We start from the raw sequence: 17,564 nt of genomic DNA on the forward strand, positions 1-17,564 counted from the left end.
TGCTCGGGTCCACGGATATACCTCAAGTAAGGCAGACTGAGCGATGTCCGATAACACTGCGTTGATCGAGTCGAACAACAACCTTCGGTTTGAGTGCACATCACGGTGCTTCTCGTCCTCATCTCCTGCGTGGAGGTACTCGTAGAGTAGATATGGATCCAAAGGGCTATGGAGCGAGTGCCACCCGTAGTAAATCAAGTCCATTCCAGAGGACGATATCAGTTTCTGGAGAAAGGCAAACTGCTCGTGCTCCTCATCTGCCTTCTTGAAGACGACAAAATGGTCCGGGGATTTTGCCGCTACCGAACGAGCAACCGATTCGATAGGCGGAGACCTAGACACAAGTTCTGTATTAGATGGACATGTTAGTTACCTCAGGTAGTGGTAGTGTGTGCGGATTCCTAGAAGTAGAACAATGAACGTGATACTCACGTGGACGTCCAGCAATGGTCCGGCGCGATGACTGAGACAAGCCATTGGTGGCATTATCGAATTGAAACGTTCTGAAAGAGACCGAACTAGGGCAGCATTTATCCTGGTATTCTGTCAAGTTTCCAGATATTCCAGATTTTTCAGTAGGATCACCCTGCAGATCATGGGCTCACAGTGGAATATATATAAACCTCTAGATCAATATTTTTACCATATTGTATAGCATGACTAATGACATAGGAAATGAATAAGCAAAGTAAATCATAAACTGACCTCAGGAAACATTGACAAGTCCATGGATTCATCAAGTGATCTATTAGAATCACCAAGAAAAGTAGCATTAAACGAGGACAAAACATCAGAGAGAGCTCCTGGATGTGCGTCTTCACTTGGCCTTTTGCTTCTAGACAAGAAGAAACTTGAGACCTTATCCTTCAAAGATAACTTCCTATGCTTTGACTTGGGAACCAACGTTTGAGCAATGGGTTTGGTGATTGAGGAACTTGAGATCCCGACATTAAACTCATTGACTCCATGAGTTGAGGAAGAAACTACAAGAGACTTCAGTCTCGACAAGTTCTGGGAATTTTTCTCAGTATATTTATCGTTTGTCTTGAAGGATTTGCTAGAGTGAGTAAGCTCCTTGTTGCTTCCCTCAGAAACGGCAAGCAGCTCTCCTAAGGTGCTTCTGGATGCACTTAAATATCGTTGCTCTAGAAAATTGATGTTGGATGATACGAAAGCTAGCCTCTCTGAAAGCTTTTTCTTCGCTTCTCGAATAATTGATGGTTCAGGAGAATGGGGTATTTGACTAATGGATGAGCCAGGGAGAGGACTAGCAAATTTATTTATATAATCCCAAGAATCCTCTGTAGCTGAAGTAGCTAACTCCAAGTCACTTGCATTGCCAACCTCGTCATCAAAATATACGCTATCTGACTTGTCGAATGAGCTGTCGTCAGCAATGTAACCAGATGATTCTGACGATAAAATGCCTTCATTACTTCTGTAATTATCCAGACTTTCTTCATCCAGCAAAAGGTTATCACCCAGACTTTCTTCATGTACCACTTCAACTTCATCTCTAGAAGTTATCAATTGATCACTAGCCAGATCTCCACTAGGTATAGTCTTCATGTCATAGGATCTTCCGCCAGTAGGCTTCAGAACAACTATACTTGTCGGTCCAGATAAATCATGGCATTTTTGTTCATTTAAACCAGTGCTCCAACAATACCTATTCACTTTCCCTACAGTTTCATCTGATAAAAGTTGTCTTTTGATGAATTTGTGACCTTTTCTGCCCGTGGTATTCGAAGGTTTCAGCACAGTTATACGGGTTTTCCCAGAACTTACTGAAACGCCCTGTGGCTCGAAGAGATGTTTACTGAACACTGTGTGTGGTTCTTCCAGAAATTTGAGAAACAAATCTCTGTTTGAGTTCAGAACCTCCACTGGATCTTGGAACTCTTCCGAATCAAAAGGCTCGCCATTGGTGGCCAAGTGTTTTACTTCCATAAACTTACGGCGAACAAGAGCCAATCTTCTTCGATAGAAATCCTGTTCATATCTTACCTTCTGTGGATATCGCTCTTCAACCCAAGCATTTTTTAACTGCTGTTCTACTTCATATACATCTCTATAGTCCCCTTCACTAGCAGAAGAATGATGAGTTTCAACATAGGCACTTGCCTCCTGTTGTTGCCATTGTTGAAATGCTGCTTTCAAACCATTCATTAAATAGCTATCGTCTCTAACTTTCCCTATGCTTGCCACCGACTTCTGCACTGGTATAGAATCAAGGCCCATAAGTCTCGCGACAACACTTGGTTTCTTTGATCTAGATTCTGTATCACCACACGTTTCCTCCAGTATAAGCATCTTAATTGGAGTTCTTCCAGAGATTTTATTCAATGAACTAATCCTCCGTGCAAATTAAATCCGAGGAAAACTGCTCAACTTCGCATTTTCCTCTAGATCCTCCACAGCGCGACATTCGTTGGAATGATGTCGAACAACTGCGAGAAATCAGGGGAGAAAGTCAATTTTAACCAAATCTGGTGTGTGGAGACACTGTACCGGAACTAACATGTTGATGAAGATGGTCAGACAAGCATAAAATAAACATGTAATTTTGTCAATATAAAAGGAGAAAAAATGGGGAAGTTAAAAAACAAAACTTTGTAGTGAGAATGGAGACAACACTACTTAGGAGATAGTATATGCAAAGCCATCTGGAATCGCATGCAATGTCATCACAAATGATATTAAGCCCGTGGTTTGATATATCATTTGTGTCTGGGCAAAATCTAATTCCATATCTCTTTTTCTTCCTTATTTCCTTCCTCCACCCTCTATTTGTGACACACGCTCCAATGCAGTAGCATCCAGGCTCAAAATGAGAAATGAAAAACTTTTGACGCTTTTGATGTGATAAGTTACATTTGCCCTTACTACTTATGGATCCCCTATATGAACTTATCATTAATTGAACTCTATGCAAGCCTAATAGTGTGATATTTAGCCCGAGGTAAATGAGAAAGAACCTAAAGCTTCCAGTAACCAAGCTTGGATAGACCTTCTTGATGTGGTATCTCAGCCAGAAGCAAGGTTCTAGGTATGTCATCACTCGAATTAAGTGTTCTAATCATACTTCCCATGCGTCCTAAAACAGATCCCGCCCCCGCCCACTCTAGAAGTCGTTCATCTCGTCTCCTGAGAGGGATTATGAAGGTGATAAAAAAAAAACATGAAAGATCGGTTCTTTAGAACTTAAGCTAGGGAGGTAACATAGTCTATAGACAGAAACTGGGAAAGAAAAAATAGCCACTGTGGAATAGATTACGCAAGCAATTGAAGTAGTGAAACAGAGAAACCAGAGAAGGGCGCCTTTCAAACAGTGGGGAGCAAGCAAGGGTTAAAATTTTATTGTAAGCGCGAGTTTTAATCTTCAGCCATGCTTACGTGACACCAATGAGGAGAGTGGAACTGGTCAAGGGAGGAATAGGAAGAAAAAGAAAGAAAGAAAGAAAGCTTCCGGCTTACCTTGTCGATTCTGCCCTAGCTCACAGCATGGCTCGTGGAAGACCCGTCGGCTACGACCCACCACTCCACTCGGCCAGAGTTGAGGAAACCACTTGCAAATCGAATCGCCCACCTCAGCTTGCAGCTGGAATTGCAGAAGACGTTCACAGACAAGGAAGACAGACGCTCGTAGCCCGCAGAACTGAGTAAAACATTCGGGTATTAAGTATATAGAAGTGTTCAACATATTAGGGCCGAATAATAAAATTCACGTTGACGTTGACAGGCACAGAACGAAATTTAAACACTCAGAGCAGTTAGAAAAAAAAACTTCGGGGTCAAAAAAAGTCACATCTCCATCTGGAATTAACTTCAAATTATGAATAATGCAGCAAAAAGTGATAACGAAAGTGGGAGAGAGAAAACAATATCTACGCAGAAGTACAGCAGAACTAATAAAACTATAATAGATAGTTTTAAAGCCAACATGTGGCTTTGCAGTTTCTTGGAACAAATTTGTTTCGTTGTGAAAGATTCTGAGGACAATCGCAACAATAAAACAGGTGCAGTAGGCATGAAACAGTGTGATGCAGAATGCTGGAGAGAAAACAAATTTTAGGACAGAGAAATAACCGAGAAAGCTGTCGGAGACAGTTTTAAAGCAAACATGGCATCTGAGAGCTCAAATAACGGGGAAACCCTGAAGACTCACCCCGCTTGCGATGGTGATCAAAGGGATCGACAAAGATGAGTTGATGCTGCAGCGCAGGTCAATCCGTCGACTAAACTATTTCAGGAGCATTGGAGAAGCAAATGTGAGTATTAAAAATTGGCAAGGGGTTCAAATTTCGAGCCCGACAAAAAAAAATCCAACGATAAAACCGCCCAGGGAATGATGTTGCATCGAAGCATTCCTCTACGGACAATGATCTATCGAGCTGCAACTATCGAGATGCGACACAGGAAAACCAAACAAACAAAAAGAGAGAGAGAGAGAGAAAGAAAGAAGTTCGAGTACGGAGCAACAGAGAGAATAAATCAGGTCCAGAGACTAAGAAAACAAAGATAGAAAACATTGTTAATGCCGAAACAGCTGAGGACGTTGAGGAAGACGACTGGTCACTCTTTTCCGGCGTTCACAGCCGTTTATGCTTCCGGCGCCACCGTTCTCTTCGCCTTCAGTAGCTTTGCGCTCACAGCTGTAGCCGCAGTCTCAACCACAGTGTGTGAAGTGGGTGAAAAGGGAAGGTTATTGTGAAGCGAAATGAATTGGTTTTGATTTTTGACGAGGAACATTCCATTTCACCTCCCAAATTTACGTAATCTACAAAATTCTCAGGACTTTTATATTACCAAAGTGCGCCCATTTTGAAAATTTGTGTCATTGTAGCCCCACCTTTATCATGGGTGTTGAAGTGATAAGATGGCAAACTCGAGGCATCATTCTCATATAATAGGATCAGTTGTTGAGGTTAAAATGACACAAGCTTGAAGAAATTTAATTTTTCATTTATTATGAGGTGGGCATGGATTGAGACAGGTGAATGAAACAAACAATAAAGAATTTAAATATGCATATAAATCAGGACTTTACTAGTGCTGCCATTAACAGCACTGAAAAAACAAAGAAAATAGTATATTTTTATTTGGCCTCTTTATTTCGCACTATTTTGAAGCTATCTCCTATTTAATATTCACGAGCATATCGTGTACAACATCAGGTGTCAGAAGCACTATCCAATATCGAAAATTTCAACAAAAAAAAATCAGCCAAAAGTTAGCTAATGTATGTACAATTGAATGAAAATCTTTATTTACATGACAAGCAATTATTAGTAGAAATTTACAATTAATTATTAGATTATATTCTTAACACGGAACTAAAGAGATTCTGATATTAAATTTGATGCATGACAATTATACGCCGGATTTTGTTGCTTGCATGTCATGTACGAGAAAGTTTTGTAATTGTTTCTTTCTCCAGTGTTTCAATAAAACTTCCGAGTTCCGATTAAATCTATGGTAGGCTGAATATGTATAGTTTTTTTCCCTAAAAAAAATTACTATGTTTGAGAGTATCCTATAATATATGTTGAGAGAGCATAGTAAACGATAAAAGCCTATTACAGCCTCCAGTGTCAGTGACAGTATCAGGAAAAGAGAAAAAAATAGACATCTACTAAAAGAGAAAGGGAAAAAAAATAACAATCTGAAAGTGAGATGTTGACTACGTAATAAGGTATTGAAGAAGAAAAAAAAGCTCCTCAAATTCGATAGGAATTTTAAGTATTTACATCTTTTTCTGCTCTAGTTTGCTTACAATTCACAATGACTTAGCCAGGTGAAAACAGAGTGGGGGTTCCCACCGAGCAACCTTGAATACCATGTCATTTCTCTTCTTTTATACGCACGAAATCCAAGCTTAAGCAATTGTAAAGTACCCCTGCAATGTCGTCTCAAGGCAGTCTTGTTGAAAAATTCATTTATAATTTCCCTCTTCTACAGGCTTTCATAATCAAGCGTATGTACCTCCAAACCTCACCCCACCTTCCAAATCAAGGAAGCTCAACCGCACGATTCTTTTCTTTTTGAATCAAGAGGAAAGGAAGAGGCATGGTTGCGGGTCTATTTCACATGAGTCCCTTCCAACTTGAGCATCAGTTGACTTCCAAATGGAGGGGGAGGCAACGAAAACTTCCAAAATCAGAGGGATGCCCACCTTCTAACTCGAGACACTGGTTCTAATCTTTCCAAACTGCGAGGTCAGTGCCCGGGGAAGCAATTACGACCAAGGGATAGTGAAATCACAAGATGATGTCAGCCTTGCATGGTAAGGGTAGAAGAAAATACTCATTCCACTAATTACATATTATAGCTGAATTGGATTGTTTAGAGTTCTTTGAGTTAATATATTCACCATTAATAAGCGGTTCAGCCCCAATTCAAACTAGATTTGTGCCCAATTGCATTAGATCACAAGGTTGCAAAGGTATAGAACAGGTAAGAGGGAGAAGAAAAGGAAGGTTGCTTTGAATTGGGTTGGTTTGATTTGATTGAGTCAGTGGATTCGCTCATTATTAGGGAGTTTTCAATCTGAGGCCAAAATGCATTTGAATCTAAATAGCACACCTAGAAATCCATTCATATCTGAAATAAGAACAACACTTAAACAAGCCTCAATTGGCACGAACTAAGTTTATACATTAAAAAGCATAATATATTCACCATTAATAAGCGGTTCAGCCCCAATTCAAACTAGATTTGTGCCCAATTGCATTAGATCACAAGGTTGCAAAGGTATAGAACAGGTAGGTATGTTGCATTGTCAGTGGATTCGCTCATAATTAGGGAAATTTGAGGCCAAAATGCCTAATAGCACACCAGAAATCCATTCATATCCAACAACACTTCAAAAACAAGCCTCAACCTAAGTTTATACATTAAAAAGCATAAAATCAGAGTATAACCATCAATGTAATAGTATGTTGCATGCTAGAGAAAAAAGAAACCTAATAAACAGAAAATCATCAACTAACCTAATCACAATATGGTATGCTCTACATGCCTCTTATTTGGGTTCTTTTTTTATTCAATAAACCAAGTAAGTCAAACCTAAGGTTCTTCTTCTAGGGTCGCCAATTAAAAGGGTGGCTACGAGTTTGATATAGCGGCAAATCTTTCATCTCTTCCTCAAGTTGACAAGTCGCTAGATTCCTAATTCAACGTCAATGTCTCTTGTCATCCATTTCTATGGCTATCATCTTCAAGACTTCAAAAAGGATGAGTTATTGTCTTTCCCCTTAAGTACTTTTCATCTCTCAAAAATCAATTAAAACATTTACTACATTTACTGTCCTTTGTCCTTCCTGACATCTTTTCTCAGAATAAAATGCTCGCAGATGTAGTTTCCTTCTCATAACATTTTTCCTCACTAAGAGTTATTGAACTCTAATCTCTTTTTTATCAGCAACAATTTATTGATCTCCTAGCTATTCCATTTTCAAATATGGATTGCTCACGATCTCTCTTACAAAATATCCTTCCCTTCTTACCCTACCAATCACTAACATTGTCTTGTTGATCCTTGAAGTAATATCACTGTTACTAAATTTTCTCCCAATACTCCTTGACAGCATAAGTATTGTAACACCAATCTTTCTTTCCACCTTCAAACCTTGATATTCCCCTTTATTTTTGCAAACTCAACATCTATTAGAGATTAAATAAGCATGTCAACTTCAGGCTAGAGTCACATCATCAAAGTAATCGATCATTGCACATCTTAATTATCTCCCTCAATCATCTTATCATTCTTATGCTCCTCTTTATGTGTATATATTTATTGCATATATATATTTTTATCTATTATATAAACTTCTTTATTATTTTCCTAGTTTAGCAATAACTTCAAATTATTTCTAGATCGGAGTTGGAAACAAAGAATTTTTTTGAGGAAGGAAATAATAGTGATCAATAGGGTCTAATCAATGGCCCATCCTATACAGACCATGTTCTCTCTTTTTTATTAGAAGAAGACTTTTAGTCATGTAACGACCAATGGAAAAACAGAAAGGACAATCTGCAGAAGTAAAAATACATACCCATCTAAAGGTACATGTGCAGTTTGCAAATATCAGGCCATTATCAAAATAGTGCTCACTCATCCAACTTTAGATCGTAAACAATTATCTAATCCAGCGATTATATTTCTAAGAACTCTTGGATTTGAAATTTCTTTAGAAACTGGAATAGTGATATTAAACTCGTCTAGGAATATTAATAGTTTTCATATAAAGTTAAAATGATGATTATTGACACTTTCATATGGACACATTAAAATACGACTGATAAGTCTATAGTTTGAGAAACTAAATTGATTGTAGTTAAAACAAATTAAATTGATTATATTTAGAAATGTAAATATAGAGACCAAAGGAGCTCTACTTTGTATAACTAAACAAATTAGGTAATTTAATATTATTACCTATATAGTCTGGCCATAGAGTTTTATTAAGTATAAATTTATAGATTAGTTTATTTCTTAACATCTCAAGCTTTTGGAATGAATGGTAAGCCAAAGAACAGAAAACAAAGTAGATCTTAGGTTCGAAATGTGTTTGTGACTAAAATTATCATGCATGTTTGATTTAATTAGGTACATCCATTCGCATATGAACTCAAGTATTAATAACATAAATTTATAGGTTAGTCTCTTTCTCAATATCTTGATGGATTCAACACGACTAAATGATAATAAATAGTTTAAAAGCAAACATCTAGAACGGATTCAACATTCTAGGCCCAAGGATTAGTGGCGCAATACTATCAGAAACAGTGGATACGATCTAGATACAACAAATGCCAGCACATATAAGCCGAGAGATGGAATGAACATTGCATAATAACACATAAAAGAGAATTACATAGAAAAATCAATCTAGACGGAGGCTAAATGTTGCAGATAGTACCTGCATTGCTGAATTATGCATTTTATTGAGTGCATCCTGGGCATGATCGTCGTCACCACATTCTGCTGCCATCTCAAACAAATTAGAATCCTCAGCGACTACCTAAAACGGTAGATGACGAAAATATTCTGTAAAGGAATCTCAACAAAGCTACAAACACAATCCTGAGTAACCCTAGTATGATTCCGTTATTCGGAACTAGTTAAGGTAGAAATGGAGAGCACGAGTCATAAACCCTAAGTGAGAAATCAGTGATGAATTACTGAAATCGAACTCACCGATCCAGGATAAGCGACCACCCTCATGAACTAGTCGTCCTGCTTCTGTGTCCAGTTTCCTTCCGCAAGATTCGTCACAAACGGAGCACACGAGGAGAAGGCCGAGAAGCACCTCCGTTCGGAGACGATCCAGAGTCGTATGGTCTCTGGTCTTTCTCCAGTGATCAATGCCATGCCAGATCTAGCCGAAGGGGGGCGACGAATCCGATCTCGCTGTCGGGATCTCAGATCCGCTCCAGCCACCGTCGGAAACCTCCGCAGCAAACAGATACCAGGCCGATCTCGGCTCCGATGAAGCAATCTGAAGCATAACGAGGACGATGAGAAGTCGGATTCGGGGGCATCGGAGGAGGGAGAAGCAGAGGGGAAGGAACGCACCGAGTCGAGATTGGGGATTGAGGGGAAATGGAGATATTTATAGGCGCGGAGAAGGATACGAGATCGGGTGGAGGGAAGACCGCAGGTCCAACCGACTGATGAGTGTTTCAAATGTAGTGGGCCGTGTCAAGTCGGGTGGCTGACCGTCCGATCTAGAGGATTTTAATTCTAGTCGTTGATAGATAAGGCGCTGATAAACGGCTGGAAATAATTCTATTGTGGATCGGACGGGCGAAGAGGCCCTCGGTAGAAATCCTATGGAGAACGATTCACAGCAACATCATCAGCGCTCGAAGACAAAGCTTGTCTTTCTCCACCTCCCTTTCCTTTCGTATCTATCCGTCGTCGTCGTCATCTCCCACCGACCGCATCCCACTCCCTCTCTCGCTGCATAATTTTATCCTTGTCCAAGTAAGTGATGAGGGCGTATTCCCTCCGGGCGAAGCAAGGATGCATCAAGGTTCCTCCTCGATCGATGCCTTCTTCTCCGACGGTACTGTTCCGTACTTTCCCCTTTTGTGTTTGTAGTTCGGATCCCGGTTTGGTTTCTTAATTTTTGTTACGAAAGTTTGTTTCTTTTCTTTGGGGGGAGCAGTGAAGGAAGGGGTAGATGATATGATCGTATCCTTGGCCAACGACCCCACCGTTGGGCTCTTCTTCGTCCAGCAGCACGCCCATGCCTCCATGCCCTATCTCCTCGGAGTCAAGGTAGGTAGCCCTTTCTATTCGTCCAATTGGGTAGATTGATTAGGTTTTGAAATATTCATGAATTTGCTTCAGAAGCACTTATTGAAGGACAATTGGAAGTTCAAGGATTTACAATCCCTAAATTTTACCTTATTGAACTATCATGCTGAATTGTAGTTTGTTGTCTATTGGTTCGAATTTGGAGCACTATTTGAAAATTTGATCAATTTATGTAGAGATTGATTGGGCGAATCGATTAGGTTTTGACATATTCATCATTTTACTTCAAATTTCACTTTTTGAATCACAACTGGAAGAGAAGTTCATTGCTTTACGATCCCTAGACTATATTTTGTTGGACTGCCATGGAACTGATGACCTATTAAGATGCAACTACTGCGTTACTTTTTCATGTTGAATTGTAGTGTTGGAATACTCATTCTGTTCATGAATTTGATCAATTTATTATAGAGATTGATTGGGTTTTTCTTATATACTGCTTTTGGGTTTGAGATATCTCAACCATTTGCCTTATGGTAAATTCATTATCTTCCATATTTCAGGACAAGGTTAGGAAGAAAATTCATGAAGTAAGCTTACACACTGAAAACATGGAAGATTCTATTTGTTCAGTGAGGTCAATGGCAGAGTGTGGCACTCCAATTGCTGATGGGATGATCAAGGACATTAATAGATCTCTACAATTGATGTCGGTATCCAAACTTAAGAGAGGGTATGACTAGTTTATTACTAATTCGTATGGGGAAAATGTTTTAGTGTTTATTTTCCTTTCGTTTTGATTTAGGTGCGTGTATCCTTTTGTATATAGGTTCTATCTTGATATGTAGTTAGTTTGCTCATATAAGTCATGTGTCTATCATAATTTTCTCTCTATATGGAACCAGAACCATCATCGTTATTTGGCACATTAAAGTTGCTGATTTCCATTTGATATGTGGCTGATGGTTTTGATCTTCACATGTTAACCTTGTTGCCAAAATATTGCGATAACTAATTGATATTTCTTATCCATAGAATTCTAATTTCCTTTATAAATTTTGTTTTACCAATCAATGGCCTTGCTTGCCTTGATAAAGTGTCCTAATTTTTAGGAAAATAAGAGTTCTATCCTTCTTGTTTGTCCCACTGCAAATTACAGCTCATTTATGCTCTTTCTTTAATTCACTGTTTGGCATAGTTACATAATACTCAACTCAAAAGCATTATAATATCAATAATTGGTATGATTTTTTCTTGTACTTTCAAACAGCAAGATGAAACCACATCTTTGTCTCATAATGTTCTATAAGATCTAATCCACAATTGGCCTGTTTTTGGTAGAACAAATATCATCCCTTAGAATATTTATATACATGGGTTTGCAGTGGGAAATTTGTATACATATGTTTTTTTGCATGTTATGCTTGCAATTTGGAAGAAGTAATTGCAGATGTGAATGGACTTTACATCCGTATGGGGCCTAATTATGATCAGTATTATAAAATTCAACATGTGGTCTTTAAGCTTTATATACATTTATGATCAGGTTTAGTTAGAGTTGCATACCATGAGTCATTGTGTTGATAATGAATTCTCAAACCTGTTACTATTGTTTTTTCAAACTTCATAGCCTCTCTTCACATATTTAATCAGGAACTAACTGTAGCATTCAAGCATGTACTTCAGTTATTTTCGCAGTATATATATGATTCCGAAGAAAAATTAACAATTTCTTTGCTGTTTTTCTTGAGAAAGTGTAAGGAAATGTTCTTGTTCTCCAAAACCTTCTACCACATAATGTTGTTGCTAAGATGGTAATATTTATGCCACAATGATTGATTGATATCTGAATATTGATTTGTTTGTAGTTTGACTCGTGACACAAGTTGGGGTTTTCGAGTAAGCAACCCAAGCACCCACGATTCATTCAGTCACAGATATCTATCTACTATTTTCGATTCAGTGAAGCAGAAAGCAACTGGACTTGGATGGCCCCAGTCAAGTACAGTACAAGACTACAAGTGTGATCCTTCCTCATCTGGGGCGTCCTCGCAAGTATCTGGAGATGGTACCCATACAGATACAGAAGGTGAGGAATTGCCTTTATCGAGCCAACTTTCAGAAGGTCAGTTTGACTATATTGAGACATTTTGCATTCACAACATGTCTGTGTTGCAAGGCTACGACGAATTTAAATCCAAGCAAGAGGCTAAATTTAAGGAATGGCTTCAAGAACCTGAGAGTCATGACTGATCCAATAAGTTCAGTGATTAATACTTTTACTAAATTCTCATTATAATTCCAATTTTTATAACTGTTGTAAACCTGAAGCTGTGAGTGATTACTTTGCACTGTGTTCTGTATCAATCCATCACTTCATGAAAGCTTTGAAGAACACAAATCTTATGGAGTCCTCTTGATGATCAGGTTTGGATTTTGTCTCGGCCATTGATGACTATTCTTTGTTCTCAACCTATCAAGATGTTGTTGATGATCCTGTCTCCAAACATGTTTATGATCATTGAATTTTCCACTTGTCACTGCAATAAGACAATATATTTGTGAAACCATCTTATTGCAATGACATGTTAAAATTTCTATTCTCCAAGAGATTTTATGTTTTGAGGATTCACTCAACAGCCAGGGTTTTTAATTAGTTGTTTGAAGTATCAACTTGTCTTTTGGCCATGGAATTAAAGATTCAAGGATTAACTCAAGAATTGTATTAATGAGATAATAAAGAAGACTAAAAGCTTTTTAAAAAATTATTGAATAGGATGTCTATTTGTATGTCATATTAGAAACATTTATCTTAGAATAATGATCTCAACGATGTTCCAAGAGAAACTCTTGAATTTTCATCTGAAAAAAGGAGGGAAATCCTTAAAAATATGATGTCATCGGACTTTTACGTTTTCTATGGACAGGTTGGAACCGATTGTCGATGTACTGGCGGAGGTGCACCGGGAAATTAACCGGGAGGGCGGAGTTGACTTCTGTCTGGCCGCCGCGTTCGCAACGCTCACGTAACTCTTCTTCACGTTGGCGCTCTGCTCCGTGACCAACCGCGCGAGGCTTCGCTTGGCGTCCCGCCGGAACGGCCCGCCAGCGGCGATGTACCCGTCCACCAGGTGCAGGTACGCCTCCAGGTCGTGGCAGCACATCGGGTCCGCATCCGGCCGAAGGTACGGCGACGTCCGGCTGTCGAGACGCAGCTCCTTCCCCACGTGGGCGTACCCGCCTCCGCCGCCCTCCGGTGGCACACGTGGCACCACGTCGCGCGAATTCACCACCCGCAGAACCTTCACTCCGCGCGCTTCCACCCGCTCCGCGAACGACCTGTTGCCTACCCGAGGTCCGCCGAAGGAAAACACTGCTGTTGGCGGTGGCGTCGGCACGCACTGTGCCACCTCCTCTGCCGCCATCACCGCTAGGGCCGCCCCAAGGCTGTGCCCGGCCATAGTCACGCTCAGCTCTTCCCCAGCGTACAACTCCGTCAGCCGCCGCACCTCCTCCACCACTGCCTCCGACAGGCTTGGTGCCTCCGTCCCCGCCGTCTTGTACAGATTCCGGAACCCGCACGCCACCTTCGCCGAATCCCCAATGTCCACCAATCCGGAGCGGAAGTTCTCAGCCCATTCGAGCCACGTGGCGGTGCCTCGGAGCACCACGACGATGTCGCGTCGCCCCATTCGGCGGATCTCGCGCTCGCTGTCGCAAACAGCGACGAAGCCGATCCAGCTGGTGCGGGGTGAGGGCCGCAACAACGTCGGAAGGTCGATGGAGGCGGTAGCGAAGAGGTGGCGGGTGACGCGGTAGGAGATGTCGGGAAGGACGACGTCGACGGGCCGCCGTGAGGGTTGAGAATGGAATGCGCGGTAGGCGGCGTGGACGAGGTCGCCGTACCGGACCAGCTCGCGGCGGAGGTGGCTGTCGAGCGGGTCTAGGAGGCCGTCCCAGTCGGCTTCACCGTGGTAGCGGCGCCAGCTTGCGGAAATGGAGCCGCGCGGGGAGGGTCGGGCAGAGTCGGAGAGCAGAGCGAGGGCGCGCGGGGAGATCTGATCTCCAGCGCCGGAGGCAGCCTGCTGCTTAGCCGAATGCAAAGAAGAGGGCAAAAAAGGGAAGAAGGGAAGGTCAGGAAGGGAATAGAGCGGAGGCGGGCGGCGGTGTCGATGCTCGACGATCTGCGGAGGAGGTGGCGGCGGAGGTAGCGGAGCAACTGACTTCTGGAGGAGACGATCGAGGTTGGCGAGGTGGGTGGATGTGGAGATCGTGGCGGTGGCCGAGGGGGTGGCGGAAAGGGCCGCAATGGCGTGGCGATGGAAGGACTTAAGGCCCGGCGAGACGCTCGGTGGCGCCGCGATGCCAACGCCGACCGACATCAGCAGAGAAAGAGTGAATGAAAAAAAATAGGGACAGGTAGAGTTGGTTAATTATATATAATTGAAAGATCATTTTATCAAAAAGCACCCTCTATATTCACATTTTCTAAAACCACTTCCATAGCGTTAAATAAGTTCGATTCACAAACTAGATCAATTTAAATAAATGGATTAACTTACATAAAATTAAATTATTATAATTTTGATAAAGAAAAAAAAAAGATTAACAATTAGTCGGTGGATGTGAATAGTTCTCGCTGTTTTCTACGTGGAAAAAAGACAAACAAATTGTACGTGGAAGATCTTTGAATTCAACAGCCGATTTAACGAAATGTTTGGTCAAGTTTAGATTAGTAATCTACGCGGTCGCGCGTTTGTCGCACCAGTCGCAATCTCTATTCCACGTGGACGCCGTGGAAGCCCCCATTAAAAGTTAATTAGTACTTTTATTAAACAGATTAGGGAAGTATCATTTTCCTTCCCCAAACTATACCATCTGCTGTCTCTCTTTTCCAAAATGTGATTTCGAGAACTTTAGTTTATTTAATTACTTAAAATAATAATGATGATTAATAATAACTAATATCGAATTGTGAGTTTCTAAAAATCAGAATTAAATAAAAAAAATAATTAAAACCCTTGGTTTTATTTTTGACTTTTAGTTTGCCTACCAACTACCAAACCCGATAATTAATTGCCGACCATTTAGTAATAAAAGAGTCAATATCCTCTATTTAATTATTCACTAATAAAATTTTTAAAAAATAATAAAATTTTAGAATATTAAAATTCTAAAAATCACCCTAAATAAAATTAATAATTAAAAAAATCCGTGTCACACTTTCTGCTTATCAAGACTTACGCTAATGAGGTCGGCAACCAACCACGGCAGTGAATTCTCGAGCCGAACAAAAAAGTCAACAGCCCAAAATTCTAAACTTTGACCGTTGTCACCAAATCCTATTTGGAAGAAGTGAAATCATCCGTACGTCATTAAAAGTCAGCGATTCTTCATCGAACGGTAGGGATTTGACAATTATTTCTAGAGGTAAATACTTTTGATTAAGATTTTAATTTAAACTCAATTTTTAATTTTAGAATTTCATCTTAGTTATTTTTGTTACTTTTTTTTTTGGGGAAAAAAACTCCATGCTTTGCTATGGCATGACGTCATCTTAATATATTTTTTCCCATAAACGTTGACTCTGCTCTTTCCTTTTAATTTCTCGTTTGACAAGGCATCTCGTATCACATCCGACAAGTAAAAGTCAAAATTAATTAAAGTCAAATGGGTGAGTCAATTAGCACTACCGAGAGCACTGGTATTAAAAATTCAATATTCTCCTCATATTTTGACTTTTGTTCATCCGTGGTACTATTTTATCTTCTTTTGTTTTAAGAAATGGAAGATTTTTCTTATCCTTTTTTATTTCACTGAAAAATAATATTTAAGTTACAAGTGGACTGATAAATGTGAAAACTTATAACGTATTTTGAACATTTTAAAATATAATTTAAAAAAAAGGTAAATATTGAGAGAGAAAATAAATAATTTAATTTAACTTTTTTGTTATTTTGTATATTTGCTACGCGACGCTGCCAGCTAGCAACGATCGGACATTGCGACATATCGTGCATGGCCTCTGATTGTTACTTACACGTTTACTTCAGCCGACAGAAAAGGTCAACTTTTAAGTTCAAAAGAAGCAGCGGATTAGAGTCACCGGTTCACTGTAAGGCATAAAAAAGATGAAAGGAAAGATTATAAATGAACTACTTGACACGTTTAAGTGAAAAATACATCACTAACCTCTCTTCTTTATCTAATCTTATGACTAATCTTATGAACTACTTGACATGTTTAGTTCTCCTTATGAATGTTGTTGAACTATTGACAAGCATTACCAAACTCTCAATGAATATTGCCGAGCTCTCGTTGAGTCCGACACTTAACTTTACAACTCTAGTCTATATTAATGAAGTCAAAGGTATACCCCGCGGAACTTATGTTGATCAAATCAAGAAGGTATTACATGGATTCTATATTGACCGGATCAAAGTTATGCCACATAGAAGACTTCTACTTACCTTCTCATCAATTATAGTACATAAAAAAAATATTTAAGTCTATTTATCCCCTCTCAAAATGTTGTTAATGTTTCCATACAATTTAAAGCGAAGAGTTGATCGATATTTTAAAAATTATATCGACAGATCTTGTGAAGAGCTCGTCTGTGTGATTGGAATCCAATTGATCATCCCTTTAATAAAACAAAAATGATTGAATCAAAAAGTTGTAGAGTTGTTGACTATCACACAACTTTTCTTCAAAGCGTAGATGTGTTAAGTCATTATCAGAGATTGTAGGCAGCGAGTAGCCATCACAAGGCATCACTTAATTCACCAACAAGTTTTATCAATCGATCTAAATCTTGCAAGATTTGATAGCGCCAATTGCCAAACAAATGATTAGTTCTTGAAAATGTTCTTATTTTTTTTTTGTTTTACAATAAAAAAGGAGATTTCAGGAATAAAAGAAGAAAAATGTAAAATTATCTTTCGTAATTTTTTATTTGTTTTTAAATATAAAGTGAACATGATGAAATTGGATTAATGTTAAAGCATGTATTTTGTCAGAAATTATTATTATTACCATTATTTCACCGACAACCCATGTAACGGCCGCATGGTGTTTGGGCTTGCTTTTGCCCACCAAAAATGAATTAATGAGGTTCTCTTATTGGAAAGAGAGAGCGGGGCCCAGCGATTGTGGCCGTGATTATGCTTTCATTTTATCGAGGAATCTGGTTGGTGTACTTGGGTAGGTATCCGTGGGTACGTATATCATTTCGTTGATAACGTCGTGAGGGAAGTGAGTAGCCCGCGTTATAATAAATTAATTAAAGAAACCAATT

The 17,564-nt window shown here is 39.6% G+C and overlaps 3 protein-coding genes across 4 annotated transcripts; 1 reads left to right on the forward strand and 2 right to left on the reverse strand.

Annotated features, from left to right (window-relative positions):
- Positions 1-693: 693 nt before the first annotated feature.
- LOC141829806 (uncharacterized) lies at positions 694-2,313 on the reverse strand. The gene has a single exon (XM_074717312.1). It carries the CDS (start codon positions 2,311-2,313, stop codon positions 694-696), a length of 1,620 nt encoding a protein of 539 aa, XP_074573413.1.
- Positions 2,314-9,929: 7,616 nt separating this feature from the next.
- On the forward strand, positions 9,930-12,891 carry LOC141829640 (uncharacterized). Of its 2 annotated transcripts, XM_074717162.1 has the most exons (5): positions 9,930-10,073; positions 10,176-10,288; positions 10,831-11,000; positions 12,136-12,356; positions 12,447-12,891. In XM_074717162.1, the coding sequence occupies exons 1-5, from the start codon at positions 10,031-10,033 to the stop codon at positions 12,518-12,520; spliced, it is 621 nt and encodes a 206-aa protein (XP_074573263.1). In that variant the 5' UTR covers positions 9,930-10,030; the 3' UTR covers positions 12,521-12,891. The 2 variants fall into 2 exon arrangements, with proteins under 2 accessions (XP_074573263.1, XP_074573262.1); XM_074717161.1 differs by having other exon boundaries at positions 12,136-12,889.
- Positions 12,892-13,052: 161 nt separating this feature from the next.
- Positions 13,053-14,649, reverse strand: LOC141829807 (phospholipase A1-Ibeta2, chloroplastic-like). Its single transcript, XM_074717313.1, has one exon. The coding sequence runs from the start codon at positions 14,647-14,649 to the stop codon at positions 13,165-13,167; it is 1,485 nt and encodes a 494-aa protein (XP_074573414.1). The 3' UTR covers positions 13,053-13,164.
- Positions 14,650-17,564: the final 2,915 nt, after the last annotated feature.

Source organism: Curcuma longa, chromosome 5 (genome assembly GCF_044706935.1).
Source record: "Curcuma longa cultivar G26 ecotype Majalengka, Jawa Barat chromosome 5, ITB_CL_G26_1.1, whole genome shotgun sequence".
In the NCBI taxonomy this organism is placed as follows: Eukaryota; Viridiplantae; Streptophyta; class Magnoliopsida; order Zingiberales; family Zingiberaceae; genus Curcuma; species Curcuma longa.

Excerpts from the sequence above, each read along its gene's own strand:
- LOC141829806 (XM_074717312.1), bottom strand. The coding sequence starts at position 2,313 with ATGCTTATACTGGAGGAAACGTGTGGTGATACAGAATCTAGATCAAAG.
- LOC141829807 (XM_074717313.1), bottom strand. The coding sequence starts at position 14,649 with ATGTCGGTCGGCGTTGGCATCGCGGCGCCACCGAGCGTCTCGCCGGGC.
- LOC141829640 (XM_074717161.1), top strand. The coding sequence starts at position 10,031 with ATGCATCAAGGTTCCTCCTCGATCGATGCCTTCTTCTCCGACG. Across the intron at positions 10,074-10,175 it reads CGATGCCTTCTTCTCCGACG|TGAAGGAAGGGGTAGATGAT; the intron begins GTACTGTTCCGT and ends TGGGGGGAGCAG. Across the intron at positions 11,001-12,135 it reads GTATCCAAACTTAAGAGAGG|TTTGACTCGTGACACAAGTT; the intron begins GTATGACTAGTT and ends ATTTGTTTGTAG.